At 40.8% G+C, this 18,864-nt stretch overlaps 1 protein-coding gene across 1 annotated transcript; it reads left to right on the top strand.

The window, feature by feature from the left end:
• The first annotated feature begins 2,766 nt into the window (after nucleotides 1–2,766).
• LOC149452550 (olfactory receptor 5P55-like) lies at nucleotides 2,767–3,711 on the top strand. Its single transcript, XM_089689199.1, has one exon. The coding sequence runs from the start codon at nucleotides 2,767–2,769 to the stop codon at nucleotides 3,709–3,711; it is 945 nt and encodes a 314-aa protein (XP_089545325.1).
• Nucleotides 3,712–18,864: the final 15,153 nt, after the last annotated feature.

The following is an 18,864-nucleotide window of genomic DNA, read 5'->3' as shown; positions in this document are numbered from 1 at the left end:
ATCAACTTTCTGCCTATTCCATTTTTGTATTAGAGACTCTGGGCCTCTCACTCCTTGAATAAGAAAAATCTTAAACAGTGTAACCACTGAAAAAAAGAGCGGCACACAAAGGACAACTTTGTTACAAAAACAAGCGAAGCACCCAAAGCCAACTTGTTTTGATTTTGCCTTGCAGTTATGCCTAGCATGCAGTGGAATTGCAACCAGATTAAATAAATCTTCTGGAAATGGTGGTAGATAATAGGGGGTGCTTTGAGGTCAAACTCTATTGTGAGAAATGTGGGGTGATGTGCCACACATAAGGAGCAGCTTCCCCTCCTAAAGAGAACAGTCTGCAAACCCAGGCCACCTTCTTGGTGGAAAAATTCTCTGTGCTATTCTCCGTTTAGATCTGGGAAGTGTGAAACTGCTCTTCACATCACTCCTTTTCTCTTCAACACCAGTAGCACATCCTTCCCTTCTCACCAGCAGAACCTTTCTACTCCTATTACTGTGCTGCCTCCCATTGCCTTTGGCCCACAGAGATGGAGGCAGTAGGTGAAGAATCTTGCTGGCCCTGAGACAATTGGAAGTTTTCCTCTTCCCTTGCAGCTGTGTCTCCAGTGTTCATGATATTCCACCATGCATTGTTGCTCCAGCAGGAACACCAAAGGGACTATGAGCCTCATTGTGTCTTACATTTTAAGCTTTGGCAAAATCTCCTGTGGAATCAGCCACTTCTAATCCTACCTGTTGCTGAACAGCTTTGAAAAACTATGGCCCAGTGTATCTTCAGGTATACCAGTTGTATAGTCTTTGGTGTGCTTGGAAGGGGATTGGTGGTCCTGAGGAGAGACCACTTAAAGTCAGTGAGAAGAAAGGGGTGCAGGTGACTGTGCTGTCATCATCACCAAGGTGAAGGAGACGAGGGGGCACCACCATCCATCACAGGGGTGGACTGACCATTTGGAAACTCGGGCACTGCCCGAGGGCCCGGGGTCAGTAGGGGGCCCCATGAGATGCCCCTCGTACCTTTTTCATAGGCTTTTTTGAGTTTGGCAAGGACACAGGAGCCCCATGATTCCCTATTGCCCGGGGGCCCCATGAGTTGTCAGTCCGCCCCTGATCCATCATAAACAAAAAAAAATCTTTATGTTATTCCGTGTTGATTTTGCAATGTCAGCTTTATTCATATTTTGAGAAAATGTGTGCATTCCTAAAACAAGATTCAACAATAGTTGATTTTACAGTTTCGGCAGATAGTAATTTTCTGGGAGTATAGCCATTAATGTAGAAAACAATCCATTTAATCACAATTTACACAATATACCATATGAAATGAACACCAATTAACCACTTGAGCTCAGGAATGTTTTATCCCCTTAATGACCAGGCCATTTTTATACTAAAAACAAAAAAAAAGACAAAAATTTTGATAAAAAACTATATTTTCTATATTGTATTCTCATATTGTATACTATAATGTATTCTTCTACATGTCTTTGGTACAACAAATCCAAATAAGTGTTTATTGATTAGTCTGTAGGAAAGTTCTAGCATCTAAATCTATAGTATATACTGTATATTTGGCACCTGTGTATAAAACACCAGGACAGTGCAAATATCCCCCAAATGACCCCTTTTTGGAAAGTAGACACAATATTCATAGTCACCAGGGCAGTACAGAATCATCAAATGACTGGTGTGGCAGTGATCTGGTGTACTGGCTGATGACTGTACGGTAAAAACAAAAAAAACAAAAAATAATTTGTACAATTTTTACTATTTTTTTACTTTTTTTTTTTCACATTCTGTCGTCAGAGCAGCTCAGTGTCATTATAACGATACTGTACTACTCTGGGGGGTGATTAGAGATATCTGGGTTTTTTTTACACTTTTTTTGCTTATACAATGAAGATCACTGTATAAGAAATAGCTTTAACTGTCATACATGGGTTTCCCATTCATGAAGAGCTTGCTTTATATTGTGATCTGTGATTGGGTTTCCCATTCATGAAGAGCTTGCTTTATATTGTGATCTGTGATTGGGTTTCCCATTCATGAAGAGCTTGCTTTATATTGTGATCTGTGATTGGGTTTCCCATTCATGAAGAGTTTGCTTTATATTGTGATCTGTGATTGGGTTTCCCATTCATGAAGAGCTTGCTTTATATTGTGATCTGTGATTGGGTTTCCCATTCATGAAGAGCTTGCTTTATATTGTGATATGTGATTGGGTTTCCCATTAATGAAGAGCTTGCTTTATATTGTGATCTGTGATTGGCTAAGCTAATCACATGGTACAGGTAGCCAGGTACCATGTGATTTATGTGAACCAACAGTAAGCAAGTTCTTCATGAATGGAAAGTCATTCATGACAGGCTGTTTACATTGTTATCATGTGATTGCTTTGGCCAATCATAGAGATCACATGATACCCGGTTACTGGTAACAGTGATACACTGTGTCTGGCAAACACAGCGGTCACAGGAGATGCGCACTGCATGCCCCAGCAGGCTTGTTACATGCTCCTAAACAGGAGCAGGCTCAATCACACAAATGTACATGACTGAGCCTGTACGAGAGGGAAGACCAGAAGACAAAATGATGTAAAAGACCTGAACAGTTAGAAAGGAGATTGTAATTCGATATTTCCAAACTTAAGTTAATGGCAAATTGAGTGAACAATTTATTTTTACTCATTGCTTTGACATTCTCTCTTTATACTCTCTGTATGATCAAATATTTCACTCTCCTATCTGACAGGTCAACCTCCTGGCTTTTAAGATGTGTCAAGACAATCAAACAAAAGTCTCAGAGTTCCAGCTTCTTGGAGTACAAGGTCTAGGCAACTTCAAACCTCTAATCTTCATGGTCCTACTTTTATTTTACATTGCAATAGTGACCGGAAACTTTTTAATTATCCTTCTAGTGTCAACCAATAAAAAGCTCAAAATTCCAATGTTCATCTTTCTCCAGCACCTTGCTTTCGCTGATTCCCTCCTAGCCACTTGTGTTATACCAATGATTGCAGAGATAATAATAAGGACAAAGGGGAAAATGTCTGTTGCTGGCTGTATCACACAAATGTATTTCTATTATATCTTTGTATCTGTGCAATGTTTTATTCTTGCTGTAATGTCTTATGATCGATATGTAGCTATTTGTAACCCTTTACATTATATTTTAATTATGGACCGCAGGATCTGCTTCTTGTTGGGTTATGGTTGTTGGGTATTAACTTGCAGCATATGTTCAACTGAATTTATTTGGATAAGTCAGTTTCAGTTTTGTGGCCCCAGTGACATTGATTACTTGTTTTGTGATTTTGGTCCAGTTGTGCAATTGTCCACATCAGACACATCTATCGTACAATGGCTAGACTTCACATACTCTGCCCTTTTCTTATTCTGTACTCTTACCTTTATCATCGGGACATACATCTACATTTTTATTGTAATTTTCAAGATTTCATCTTCTACTGCCAGAAAGAAATCCTTTTCAACATGTAGTGCCCACCTGATCTCTGTGGGTGCATATTATGGGTCCTTAATTACTATTTACGTGACTCCGTCTACTGAGATGTCACCTAACGTGAACAAGTACAGTTGTCTGTTGTACATTGTAGTGACCCCATTGATGAATCCTCTCATATATAGCCTGAGGAACCAGGAGATAAAACAAGCTCTTCATAAGAAGTGGAGGAAGATAGCAGTAAGACCATTTAGATAGAGATGTGTGTATTGTAGATAGAGATGTGTGTATTGTAGATAGAGATGTGTGTATTTAGATAGAGATGTGTGTATTTAGATAGAGATGTGTGTATTTAGATAGAGATGTGTGTATTTAGATAGAGATGTGTGTATTTAGATAGAGATGTGTGTATTTAGATAGAGATGTGTGTATTTAGACAGAAATGTGTGTATTTAGATAGAGATGTGTGTATTTAGATAGAGATGGGTGTATTTTCAAAGTAGGATGAGAGAGATGAAATAACAAATCTTCTGTCGATGGAACACTGACATTCACTTCTCAAGCTGGACTCTATTTTACCCTTAAAATGTACTGGGGCACCCCACATTCCATTTCAGAGCTCTGGGCTTTCCACTCTCAATGAAACCCAATAAATATTTTTTTAAGCGCATCAAAATCCAAGAACAAAAATGGATAGCATGGGAGCTTATTGGTCCTTTGTTATGATGGCTGCATTAAGTTTTATTTTTAAAAAAATGTTTTCTTCATTTTCACCTGGTCCTAGGGTGACAACACTCAATTGCTGTGCTGTTTCCATGAAGGAGCCGTGTTTTCGCTTTTTGAAATGAAAGTGGAATTTCAATCAAGAATGAAAATCTCCCACACATTTCTATGCTTTCTGACATCCACATCTGTACTATCCACTTTTTAGTTTTCTGAATGTTTGATTAGAAACAACTATCTAATCAAGCCATTCAGAACCCCTCCTTTCTTGTACCGACAACATTTGATGTGTGCAGCCGAATGTTCCTGCACACTTTGTCATTGTCGGTCCTGGTTATGCCAGCCAGCTCTGATCTGCCACACACAGTCCCCCCTCCCATTTCCTCTACTTGTGACATATGAATGTCCATGTTCTGGTGCAGTTGTCACTCCGAGATCTCTCAGCCAGCCATCCACCTTGCACTCTACCCCACTCAGTCCCGCCTGTCATCCTCCCTTCCTCTTACATGCCTTCTCATGAGTAACAAGGCTAGAAGATAATGCACACGTCCGCCGGCCACTCTGTGTATAAGTGAACTGGGATTGTGGTCACATGATGGGGAGCAACTCTGCTTTTGGGGCATATCAGGATGTTTAATGATTGGTTAGGACTGCAGTGGCCCATTCAAAGCATTTAGGCTTTCCTTCCACTTTAAGTGTGCAATGAAGTGTGTGAAAATGAACTGCAAAACATCTCTGCTTCTCCTCATCTTCATAACATAAATGGAGATGTTTTGGAGCAGTAGCTTGGACCGGACTGATAGGACCACTTGGGATTTCAATGCAACGAGAGGCGCTGTGTAGTCAGCTTAGGAAGTGTAGTCAGGAAGTTACAAGCTCATTGGATTTCTCTCAGATCGGCAGATATTTTTAACATTTATTGGAAATACATGACAAAACACATTTAAAGGTAAATTAAACAGATAAAAAAGGAATTCAGTTAAATACTGATAGGCTGTAGTTGAACTAGAACACCGGCCTGTCACGATCGTGGTGTCAGACCCCAGACCTTCTCACCAAACATGTGACCTGGAGGACTAGCCGATCTAAAACTGCGATGTCATGTCCATCCACAGGTTGCCCAGACATTATCCCAATATCTGCACACAGTACCTTGGCATGTCCAGAGAGTTCCAGGGAACCTTCCAGGTATTCTCGACAGGGTCATAATAGGAAACAAGAGTGCCTAGGTCAGCACCCAATAAAACAGGTGTGGGAATTTCCTCCGAGACCCCCACCTCCTTCACCCCCCTTCCCGCACCCCAATCTAGGAATACCTTTGCACAGGGTAGGCGTCCCCCCAACCGATCTAAAACGGCAATGTCACGTGCGTAACAATGCCACACCCAGCTGCACCCTGCACAACAATTTTCCAGCTAATTGGACCACAATCGATGTACCGGCAGCCTGAGCGATTGTTACTGGGTCAGGTTAATTACGCAATTAACCCTTCACAATGCCACCACCTCCTTTTTGTACAGAGAAAGAGGAAACTCGGCGATATCCGCAATAACACTATAATGGTTGAGGTAATCGTCTGTATTACACGGTTATACAGAGGGTTAAACAAACACAGCAGCGTTCTCTTTAGAGGCAGGAATTCGTAAATTGCAATACAGAGCTATAGAAACAGTTCAACACCTTCAGAAGGAAAGATTTATTACTAAAAGGTCAAACGGGTGCAATAAAAATATTTACAGAAAAAGATGTAACTAAGATATATATATAAATATACAGACACTAACAGCACAGCAAAAGAGATATCAGAGAGAGGTGAAAGGGTTAAGGTACTTGCCAAAGTCCTGGGTTAGCAGATTCAAGTTTCAGAGCGAAAGGGCACGGGTCTCCTCAGGTGGTACTGATGTTAAAATGGGAGACGTCTTCAACTCACTCTTCTTAGGCCTGACAGCCTAATTTGTAGTTCCCCAGCAGGGGGTGTCTCTGAAGTCAAGAACCAATACCCCGTTTAGAACATGTAGGTATGAGCGGATACCTCAACTAGAGCCAAAATCTCCCATAACTCATATTTTGGCCCATAACTTTCCATCTGCACAAGTGACATTCCACCCGTGGGTAGATTATTAGGCAGACACGTCTGAGGATTGATTAGATATGAATTATGAAATTATACACTGAACGGTTCACAAGATCTATTTTTTGGCTTTTCTATGTATTCGAGAGAATGCGAGTGACCTACCAAACTGTTCGCCTTCTCGTGGCCAATCTGACGATATGTCCAGTTTTTGTGTAAGTCTCTCATATTCCAAGATATGAGGCATAGGGGAAAAATGGATTTTAACAAAGGTTATCTGGTCGTGTTTCCTGGGAAAGTTCTTTGAACTCCAGGGAAAGCTTGCCTTGTCTTATACGAGGTGTTAAATTGCACAGGTTCTTTGGACAGCTAGGCCCCAGCTCAGAGAGGTGTTTTATAGCTCTGGGCTCCCTGCTGGCTCTAGCCTTCCAGTGACCCACAATCAGATGTCACTGTGGCTGAACAGAGAGGGAAGGGGGGGAATGAGGGGGAAATATGTTTGTCAGGATGGTTAACCCCTTTGTCAAGATGGAGGTTGAAGCCAAAATGGTTGAACCGCGTCCATCTCTGGGTATACACTGTTACACGGCCGTTCGTGTGTTTGGTGAACACATGAATGGTAAGAGTGTTCGGTGGGCTGTTTGCCCGCCACACCCTAAAATGCATTGCACCCTGACAGTGCTTTGTGATTGGCCAAAGCTTTGGCCAATCACAGAGCATGATGATGTCACAAGGGGATGGGGTGACCCCACATCCTTGTGACATCATCACATTATTTAAGAACTGTCATCCTGGTGCAGCTGACAGATGGCAGGAGACAGCGTCAACAGCGGAGTATTTTTTTTTAGGTGGTGGCGGAGGGCATTGTGATTGACATTGGATCTACTTCGATGATATTTTTAAAATTTTTGTTTTTAGTAAAGGACTTGTCAAAGACTGTCTCCTATCATGTTTCCACTACAATTTTTTTTATGTGAATGGGTAGAGGTACCATGTACCCCATACTCATTCACACAGGGAAGTTGGATCTGGGGTCCCCCCTTTTTAAAAGGGGCTTCCAGATTTCGATAAGCATCCCACCCACAGACCCCCGCAACCACTGGCCACAGTTGTAGCCCCCCTGCCCCAAAGCACCCCCCATGTTGAGGGCATGTGGTCTGGTATGGTTTAGGAGAGGGAGGTGCTCACTTATTCTCTCCTTCCTGACTTGCCGGGCTGCATGCTTGGATAAGGGTCTGGTATGGATTTTGGGAAGTTTAGATCCCAAATCCGAGCTCCATTGAAGTCAATAAGAGCTGACACATAGAAATCAGTAATGGCCCTGGGCTAACAGGTAAGGGGGAAAGGGATTGTCAAAAAGGCCTTGGAGAGCTTGGCAGTGGCCTGTGAGATATGTACCAATGAAAATAGCTAAAATACATGTATCATTTAGTGAGAAAGGGTCTTTTCAAGGTGGCTCAAAATACTCCATTGAAAGGTTCCAAGGTTCTTTAAATTACACGTTTACATCCTCCAAGGCTCCAGAATAGCATCTGGTTTGCCTCCACTGCTCTTAGATAGGAATCACCCGCTCACCAGCTTCACAGCTCTCAGGTGGGTTGCAGTTTGTCCCAGTCCTCGTCTCCCCAAGGAAAGAGAGACTTCTTCCTCTGTCAGGAGAAAACTATTTCAACCCCTCCTCTTTCATTTTTTTCTACTGGCAATTGCAGTTTATAGCAAGCCTGTGGTAATGACTACGTCTTTTAGAGAACTACACTCCCCACAATCTTCCATGTTTACTCTCATAGGTCTCTAACAGTGCATGTCCTCACCTCGCCCTCTGGTGGATGGAGAGTGACTGAACATCAGCTGCTCTGTGTTCTGTGCAGCAGCTATCTCTGTCACTGAATAAATACAGAATCTTCTGCTCAGATGTGAACAAGAGCAGTCTGTCTTGTAAACAATAAACTGACAATCAAGTAGCTTTCTCTGCCAGCATTGCAGGCTGGGGTTAAATTATTAATACTGGCCCAAGAGGCAAATGTTCCCATTGCCCCAGACTAGCCCCCTTCTCTTGAAACTACTTCATGCACCAATGTGGAGTGGTCCAGTATGGAAAATATTACACAACAGGGTTTATTTACTAAAGCTGGAGAGTGCAAAATCAGGCTCACTTCTATATAGAAACCAGTCAGCCTCTAACCCAGCATTTTTCAACCAGGGTGCCCAAGCACCCTGGGGTGCCTTGAGGTTTCTTCAGGGGTGCCTTGGCAAAATGTCAAAAAATTGCCCAAAACCTGTACACAAGCCAGCAGGTGGATCAAGCCTACATTTTGGTTACACAAAGCAACAGGCTTTCATTGTGCGCCATTACGACCTTCTAGCCAACAGAGTCCTGACAACTAATGACATCATCAGTTGATAAGGAGGATGCACAGCATCCTTTTTTGATCCTCCTCTGCCCCTCTCCATCGTTGCTGGGGTCACATTAGCTTAGTGATGGAGAAAAACTGAGGGAAAAAAGAAACAATGGAATACTAGTCAGTACCAGTGTGCAAAAGTATATTTGCTTTGGAAGAATAAATTACCTCTAATGTTGGTTGTCCTACATGTGTGGATATTGCTGCGTTTTATAAATTATTAGAATGGCTTTTACATTTTAGAATGGGGTGCCTCAATACTGTCCATAATTTTAAAGGGTGCCTTGACATTATCCAAAATTTTAAAGGGTGCCTTGTCTGTAAAAAGGCACTGCTCTAACCTCAGCTTGTTAAGCTTTGGTAATAAAACATGGAAGCTGATTGGTTTCTATACAGAAGTGAATCTGATTTTTCACTCTCCAGTGCAAAGTAAATCAGCCCCAATGTATAATAAACACTAGTAGGACTCGGTTAGAATTGTTACAATCAGAATGTGTGAGCCCCAATCTTTGCCAAAAAACTAGACTGGGACCCATAGATTTTCTATTTCTATGTGTATTATGGAGTTTTCTGTTTTGCTAGTCTTAATTAATAAATAATATATACTATAATAATAAAATAATAAGAAGGAATCAGTAGTTACTCCAGGGACTTCTTTTTACAATGGCTCATTAGTGGTAAATACACGGCTGTATCAACAAAGGCTCAGTAGATACTATTATACAGAAGGAACGATGATAGAAAACCCAAAGGACTTAATAATTGATGTAGGAAACTATAAAATGACCTTAGCTAATTCATATCTGTAGACTGCAGATGTTCATGAGTGATATGCGTTACTCAAAAAGGTAGGTAACTCTGCACAGCTTTAGACCAACCAATTAGCCAAATATCAGTAACCAGTCTACTCTTTTAAAGAAATTTACAAAACAAACACCTGTTTTTCCTCAAAATGTAAAAGATTTACTGCTTTAAAGTGTAGAAATAATACTGGATTCAAAATGTGCAATGTAACTCAGGGCAAGGCCAATGGGTAGGCAGTAGAGGCGGCTCCCAATATCCAGCAGGAGAAGGGCTCATAAAGTGTGGGACTTGCAATCTATGCTGCAGAAATAGTTCACGGCTCATGGGAACCCACATTGGCTGTTTATTCTTGGGTACTAAAGGACCACCTTGTTCGGGAACTGACTTGTCTGCAAGCAATTTGGCTTTCCAGTGTTGATATCCAGATGATAAATCCTATCTGTACGCTAACTGGATGGGAATCAATCGTTTAGTGAACATCTTCCCACCATCCAATAAAACAAATGTTGGTTAAATGGCTTCTGTCAGAAACTAGGTTTAGGGTTTTCGTTGGCAGAGAGAGGTGTAAATGGTTCATCTTAATCTGTCAAGATACAGCTGTATCAGGCCATACACATTTTTTATAAATTATTTCAGTCTAGACTATTTTCGTTCAAATTTTAACATTAGGCATCACCAGATAGCACAACCATTGAGAAAATCATTGTAAATACAAAAATAATAAATTGCTCCTGTTCAGCTGTTTACACTGGATTACGTCTTAATATCATGTAGCATCAATTACTTTTTGCAGTCTCTTGTGATAATTGTGAATGAGGCCCTTTATTTTCTCATGTGGTAAAGCTGCCCATTCTTTTTGGACAAAGAGCCACCAGGCCCTATAAATTCTTTGGTTGTCTAGTATGAACTACGTGTTTGGGATCTCCAAAAAGTGACTCATTGATGTCATTGGCCCAAGAGATTGTGATAACCACTTTATAGCCTTCACTTTTTTGTGCCGAAACTAAACTTGTTTTGTTTCATTGCCATGTAGGAATGTGTGTCCCAGTTGTAGCTTCTGGGTGCAAATTTCCCTCCAGTATTCTGGTAATGGGCTCCATTTACAAAGTGGTATTTTCCTCTTTAAAATTTGGGGTGAAATCATGCAGCATTTTATCTCATGCGATAAATAGTGGGATGGATACAGTGGGGAAGGATTAGAACCCCTGTCAGTTTTTATTGCTAATAAAGAGGTAAAATGGTTTAAGTACGCCAACTCACTAAGTCAGTGCGCCCCCTGCAGCAGATGTATTCATACAAAAGTAAAAAGATGACTAGAATACCAGTTAAAGGGAAGCTGTTTTCACAGGACACACATAACAATGAAGTTAATTTAAGAAAATACAAAATATCTTTCTAAGTGTGAAATATTGAATTGTAATGAAAGTATATAAATAGGTTTCTTTGACGTCTTTTTTTATTGGTGGAAGGTGGAAGAAGGATATTTGTGTGATTTTTTTGTTCTCTTTCAAAATTTGACATTTAGAAAGATATTTTGTATTTATTTAAAATATACCTAAAGGATAGTTTTGGATTGTGTGGAGAGGAATTAGAACACCTATTAGGTTGTTATTGCTGTCTGTGTCCCCATTAAGGAAATGCATCCTATTTGTCCTTTTTACCATTATCATGAAGGTAAATCTTCCCAATAGAACAAAAAAACCTTTCATTGCTCTATTCAAAATGAAAAAGAAAGGTTTGCCTTTAGTTACACTTTCAAGCAGCCTTCCTCAACTTTTTCAACTTAGAGGGACCCTTAAATGAAAAAAACAGGTTTGCGCTAGTAATCCCACACAACTTATAAAACTTATTACTTATAGTGTGAATACATAAATCTTAATATAAATCAATTTTTAATAGTGTCCAAATTAAATGTGCAAGTGTCCAACACCAAAAAAAATTTTTTTTTTTTGTATCTTTATCAATAATCAAGATCTTCTAATCCAAATTTCTTCTTTTGAAAAAAACACAAAATCACTGTGCACAAATCCACCACTGAATAGATTGAATAAACTCACCAGAGCAATGTGCTGGTCAAATTATAAACCAGCAAAAGCACTTGTACTCTGGGAGCAATGGTCTGCAGATGACTCTCAGCATATATGGAACAATTCAGTATGGCACCCCTTCTTCATATAATTCAAATAGTACTCAGGAAGCAAGAGACTCATAGTGCAGCAACATATAACAAAGAATTTATTTAAAAAATATCATTGCACTTACAATGAATTGTGTCTAAACCGAAACTAGCATAAACCTTGATCACAGCACTAAAATCATACAGCCTCCTCCGGGATCCACGGACGCCGACAGATCGCCAAACGTTGTGACGTCACATCCGTCAAGAGGGACCCTTGAAATAACTTTCCGGTCTCAGGGAACCTTTGCTAACAATGACTATATCTACAACTCGTGATACATAATCCTAATCCATCTCCACTCCAAAAGTTTAAAAAAAGTTATTTTCTCCTCTATTACTTGGTTTTTATATTTAGGTTTCTATGCATTACTGTTGAGAGAGCTGATCCAAAAAAGATAGAAACTGCTCAATTTTTTTTTTGCCATCTGTGTCCCCATTGGAAGATGTCTCTATTACTTTTCTGGGGACAATCCAAAATTTGGGATTTTCTTTTACTTTCACATTTGATGATAATGGTAAACAGGACAAATAGAGAGGGTCAACCTCCCAAATGGGGGGCACAGACAGCAATAACTACCTGACAGATGTTCTAATCCATCTTCACTCTATCCAAAAGTTAAAAAAAGTTATTTTGTTATTGTAACGGAAGCATAGGCAGGACAGAGCACACGGAGAAGATGGGGAACACACAAAACTTTATTGAAGCAACAAAAGGACAGACACTCAATGTGGAAATGGCAGGGAGGGTGATGTGTGCGCAAACCAGGGATGATTCCAGGCACGGGGGGTCTACAAGCTGTCTCTGAAGACCCCCCGTGCCTGGAATCGTCCCTGGTTTGCGCACACATCACCCTCCCTTCCATTTCCACATTGAGTGTCTGTCCTTTTGTTGCTTCAATAAAGTTTTGTGTGTTCTCCATCTTCTCCGTGTGCTCTGTCCTGCCTACGCTTCCGTTACACTGCATCTTTCTGGGAGCAAGATGATTCCAGCAGCATGGACAGGAACAGTGAGAGAAGGGCTGCTTCCTGTGCAAGAGTTTTGAAGACCATGTGGGACGTGTCTAGGTCACTGGCAGTCTGTGACAGTTATTCTTTAAGTAAATCAACCCCAACTATTTCTATATTTAGGTTTCTATGCATTACTGTTGAGAGAACTGTTCCAAAAAGGTAGAAATTGCTCATTTTTTTTTGCCATCTGTGTCCCCATTGTAAGATGTCTCCTCTATTACTTTTCTGGAGACAATCAAAAATTTGGGATTTTCTTTTACTTTTACATTTAATGATAATGGTAAATAGGACAAATAGAGAGGTAAAATCTCCAAAACGGGGGCACAGACAGCAATAAATACCTGAGATGTTCTAATCCATCTCCACTCTATTCAAAAGTTAAAAAAAAAAGTTATTTATTATTAATATTATTATTACACAGGATTTATATAGTGCCAACAGTTTGTGCAGCGCTTTACAATATAAGGGAGATAGTACAATTACAATACATTTCAGTACAGAAGGAATAGGAGGGCCCACTCATGGAGCTTACAGTCTAAAGGAAGGGGGAGGTGATACAGAAGGTGATAGCTGCATGGGGATGATCTGGTGGAGGTGGTTCAAGTACAGTTCTTAGGTGGAGGTGGGGTAGGCTTCCCTGAAGAAGTGAGTTTTCAAAGATCTCCTAAAGGCAGACAGGGTGGGGGCTGACCAGACATGCTGTGGTAGGGAGTTCCAGAGGATGGTAGAGGAGGATATCATGGGAGGAGCGGAGTGAGCGATTTGGGCGGTATCTGTGGATGAGGTTGGTGATGTAGCTGGGGGCAGTGTTGTGGATGGTTTTGTAAGCTGTGGTTAGTATTTTTAATTTTATACGTTGGATTAGTGGAGGCCAGTGGAGGGATTGGCAGAGAGGGGCAGCAGTCGCTTGTAAGGTGTATGGGTCTAGCAGCAGCATTCCTAATAGACTGAAGGGGGGATAGCCTGTGTAACGGTAGACATGTGAGGAGGGAGTTGCTGTAATCAAGGCAGGATTTAACCAAGGCATGGATAAGTTGTTTTGTGGTGTCATTGGTCAGGAAGGGGCGGATATTGGAAATGTTCCGGAGGTTGAGGTGGCAGGATTTAGCCAGTGAGTGGATGTGGGGCTCAAAGGAGAGGTCAGAGTCTAGGATTACGCCTAGCACCCTGGCATGAGGGGAAGGACCAATGGTTGTGCTATTGATATTAATGGTAAAGTCATGAGTGGGGGATCAGGGAGATGGAAATATTACAAGCTCAGTTTTTGAAAGATCGAGTGTAAGGTAGTGATGTGACATCCATGCTGATATGTCGCTTAGTAGATTTGTGATACGTGAGGAGATTGAGGGGGTGAGCTGGGGAGCTGGGGAGCGGAGAGATAGATCTGGGTGTCATCAGCATAGAGGTGGTATTGGAAGCCATGCAAGGTTATCAGTTGGCCCAGGGAGGAGGTATAGAGGTATAGAGAGAGAAAAGGAGGGGCCCAAGGACAGAACCTTGGGGTACCCCAACAGAAAGAGGAAGTGGAGCGGAGGAGGAGAAGTTGTATGTGACACTGAAAGTGCACTAAGAAAGGTAGGAGGAGAACCAGGAGAGAGCAGAGTCACGGAGGCTGATGGAGTGGAGTTTACTGAGGAGGAGCGGGTGGTCGACTGTGTCAAAGGCAGCGGAAAGGGCAAGGAGTATGAGTATGGAGTAATGGCCATTGGTTTTAGCAGTTAGTAGGTCATTAGTGAGTTTTACTAGGGCAGTATCTGTGGAATGTTGTGGGCGGAAGCCAGACTGTCGGGGATCAAGAAGGTTGTTGGTGAGGTAGCAGTTCATACGGTTGTGAACAAGGCGAAAATTATTTAGTTTTTCTTTAGGTAAATCAACCCCAATGATTTCTATATTTAGATTTCTATGCATTACTGTTGAGAGAACTGATCCAAAAAGGTAGAAACTGCTATTTTTTTCTTTTGCCATTGGTGTCTCCATTGCAAGATGTCTCCTCTATTACTTTTCAGGGGACAATCCAAAATTTGGTATTTTTTTTTTACTTTCACATTTGATGATAATGGTAAACAGGACAAATAGAGAGGGTGAATTTCCCAAATGGGGGCACAGACAGCAATAACTACCTGACAGATGTTCTAATCCATCTCCACTCTGTTCAAAAGTTAAAAAAGTAATTTAGTTATTATTTAAGTAAATCAACCCCAATGATTTCTATATTTAGGTTTCTATGCATTACTGTTGAGAGAACTGATCCAAAAAGGTAGAAACTGCTCTTTTTTTTTTTTGCCCTATTGCCCATATTTTTTTGTGTCCCTATTGGAAGATGTATACTCTATTACTTTTTTGGGGACAACCCAAAATCTGGGATTTTCTTTTACTTTCACATTTAATGGTATCTGTAAACAGGATAGAGAGGTCAGATTAATAATAATAATAATAATAATAATAATAGTAATAATGATCACAATAATTATAATGAGAATATTATTTTTTTTATTTAGTTAAATAACCAAACAGGAATAATCAATACACAATTGCAGCAGAATTATGCCACTAATTCAGATTTTAATTTTTTGGGCAAACATTCAATCAGAGTCAAGCACAAATCATTCACAATCTTCCAAAATGAAGGTTGTTTGCAAACAGCCATTTATTTTATGCAATGATTACCACAATCAAACCGTCATGATATTGAAAATCACAACAGTACACTGGGCCCTTTTTGGTCTCTTTTGTCCTCTCTTTTTGGGCTGTAAAAAAGAATGCTGCTTACCTCAGTAGTTTCAGTATGCATTATATTCCAATTTTATGTTCCAATGTAGTATTGTTAAAATCTGTCCCACATTTTATTATTACGTTTTAATATTGTATTTTAACTAATCACCTGATCTTCCTTTAATTACCCCGACATTTTAGTCTGTTTGAACTGTTGGCCTTTTCCATATTGATGCTCTTTTCTTTAGCAGATTATCTCATGCTATGTGTTAGTTTTGCCATACTTACCAGATTACTATCATTGAACTAAAAGTAAGATTGTATTTTTATCATATTGTGAATTTCTGGTTTAAGAAACAGGCCAGCATTGCAGTTTAATTATCTATTTATTAGCTGCCTTAAAACAAAAATATTTGCCATTTTTTTAATAACTTTTGAAAATGTGTTAGTTTTTATTATTTTATTTTTGTAACATTTGTGGTCCATATAAAAAAGAAAACATATATTTCTATTCGGTTTAATTTTTAAGTGTTTTAACATGAACTAACTTTATGGTATTTTTTTCTGATAATAAAGTAATCTATGTTCCACAAAGCTCCCTTTGGCTGCTGTACATTCACACAGCACATTTTATTTAGGAATAGATTCCATAATATGCACCAAGTCAGTGCAATATTTCTTTTTTTTCTGTGAAATAAGGCACTCTAATTTTGTTATTTTTTTTTTTATTCTTGATTATAAACCTGGCTGCTTTCTCCCTTTTTATTAGCCACCTTATAAAAACATTTACATACTGTGAAGTGAGTCTGGACAATATTTCTGGCTGTTGTTTGTGAATAAAATCAACTGTAATTTTTATTTATCATTTTTAAGTTTATCTTTAAAATGTTAATTATTATATTTTTAGCTTCTCAGCCACAAGTTAACCCATTGCAATGAAAGATTGTAGTCAGGTGCCTACAGGGAGTTTTGTATTTAGTATAGCTAGTTGGTCTGCCCAGGCTGGGGAAGAAGTTAACTGCTGGGACCTCGGTTTCTGGGCTTTTTCAAGGGCATGCCCTCCATCCTGTGTTATAGATAAATAAGGGAAAGGTTCAGTTCCAGAGGGAGTCTGGAGGGGAGTTCAGAAGTTCTGAGTTTGGAGAGTTATACAGGAAGCCAGCAAAGTACAATGCACCATGTAGTCCAATAAGATAGTGGAGCTCTGGAGGACACTACCAGCTGTTGGAGAATGCCAGTAATGGAATGACACCTTTTAAAGTGTGCCTGGGAAGCCACTTTTCAGTAGTTATGTTCTACACTGCAACGTGTTTTGTATTTATCACACCAATAAAGTTTCTAAATAGTTCCAATGCCTGGTCTGAATTTACTCTAAAAGGGGTGCATGCTGGTTTCTGGCATGTGAAAGAACAGGGCCTGTAAAACACATATTGGGTAAGAGGCAAGTCCACTATGAACGGTTAACTTAGTAAAAGGAGTAAAGCAAGAGAGCAGTTACCAAGGGTAACTAAGGACTGGTGGAAGAAGTTTAGCAGCCTGTCAGGAAGCGTAGTATGTGACAGGTCCTCCAGTAGCGAGGATGTCATTGCTCTGGCTCCCTACCCAGTGGCCAGATATCCAAATGTTCAGGACTTAATCCATATTATGGAGACCCAAGGCCTAGCCACATGGTACAGGAGAGCAACGGGAGTTAATTATGTGCGTGCATGAAGTCTGCACTAGTGCATGGCGGGACCCCATTCTGTCAATGGGAATGAGGTGGCAGAGATACACTGGATAGGTGGAGAGGGCAAAGGCTCCATGGTGTCCTTCCTAAATGCAACAACTCACAGACAAGGTGTGTAGTAATATGGGACAGCACACTTTACAGAGGCACTCTGTAACTTTAGCTACTGCACACGCTTTATGGCTCATCTCTATTTTGGGGTACTGCCATAATGTTGACTTCACACGCAGCCCCACCTGGCTCCAGGCATTGATGAGTGCGTGCACACTCTAAAGGTACCCCACATCATGGTCAAGGTGGCCCCAGGCACAAGCTCTTTGAAATGACACGTGTTGCAGGGCAGACTAGTACCTAAAGCATATGTAGCACTATCTACACCCAGTGGTCAAGTCTAGACACACAAAAGTTAATGAATGGGGTAAATAAAACAGTGTGCACTACAAATACTAATCTTAAAATAGTGTTCCAAATAAATAATGTAACTTAAAAAGATACGGTTGACAGAGAATGTGGGTGAGGCTCCAGTGTTTCGTATCAAATATCAACTTTCTGCCTATTCCATTTTTGTATTAGAGACTGTGGGCCTCTCACTCCTTGAATAAGAAAAATCTTAAAAAGTGTAACCACTGAAAAAAAGATCAGCACACAAAGGACAACATTGTCTGTTACAAAAACAAGTGAAGCACCCAAAGCCAACTTGTTTTGATTTTGCCTTGCAGTTATGCCTAGCATGCAGTGGAATTGCAACCAGATTAAATAAATGTTCTGGAAATGGTGGTAGATAATAGGGGGTGCTTTGAGGTCAAACTCTATTGTGAGAAATGTGGGGTGATGCACCACACATAAAGAGCAGCTTCCTGTCAGGGCTCCGGGTATGACCAGAGGTATGTGAACTGACGCAGGGAAACGCAGGCTTCAGATATGTTATAAACAATATAATTTATTAATACTAACAATACATAAACGCAGTGCAATACTAAAACATAAACACAGTGCAAATGAACCAAACCAAACCACCCACAGATAACAATACATACAATGCAAGCGTCGTCAGGCAGGCCGGGTCAATAACAATCGGGCAGGTAGGAACAGGAGGAGCAGGCAGAGAGTAGTCAGGTCACGAGCCGGGTACAGCAACTAACGGGCAGGTAGGTAAAGGGGGTCAGGCAGAGAATGGTCGGGGTCACAAGCCAGGGATCAAACAGGAGAAGCCAGCAGAGGTCAGAATCAGGCAGGGTCGGCAACCAGTCAGTCGGCAGGAACAGGAACAGGAATGCAGGTAACAAGATACAGGGGCCCATGGAGAAACACACACCAAGGCCCAGACTGCAGGTCTGGCCATCCCTTAAATACACCTCCGTAATCAGCTTCAGGTGTTTGGCTGACTGCAGGGTTGAGTCTCTGATTGCTGAGAGCACCCGCTGGCCAGCCCTGGTACTGCAGCCCACAAGGCAGGTGAGTCCCACCATTATTGGCAAGTCCATTCCTGACACTTCCCCTCTTAAAGAGAACAGTCTGCAAACCCAGGCCACCTTCTTGGTGGACAAAACCCTGTGCTATTCTCCATTTAGATCTGGGAAGTGTGAAACTGCTCTTCACATCACCCTTTTCTTCCTCAACACCAGTAGCACATCCTTCCCTTCTCACCAGCAGAACCTTTCTACTCCTATTACTCCTCTGCTTCCTGGAGGCAGCAGGTGAAGAATCTTGCTGGACAATTGTTCATGATATTGTGTGCTCCATCAGGAACACCAGGGGGATTATGAGCGTCATTGTGTTTTACATTTTA

The sequence above is a fragment of the Staurois parvus genome, unplaced genomic scaffold (genome assembly GCF_062004578.1).
Source record: "Staurois parvus isolate SC_StPar_1 unplaced genomic scaffold, SC_StPar_1.0 ptg000470l, whole genome shotgun sequence".
Taxonomy (NCBI): domain Eukaryota; kingdom Metazoa; phylum Chordata; class Amphibia; order Anura; family Ranidae; genus Staurois; species Staurois parvus.
The sequence above is the reverse complement of the archived record's forward strand: the minus strand, read 5'-3'. Positions and strand labels throughout refer to the sequence as shown.

What these genes read in the sequence shown, in the direction of transcription:
- LOC149452550 (XM_089689199.1), top strand. Translation starts at nt 2,767, where the DNA reads ATGTGTCAAGACAATCAAACAAAAGTCTCAGAGTTCCAGCTTCTTGGA.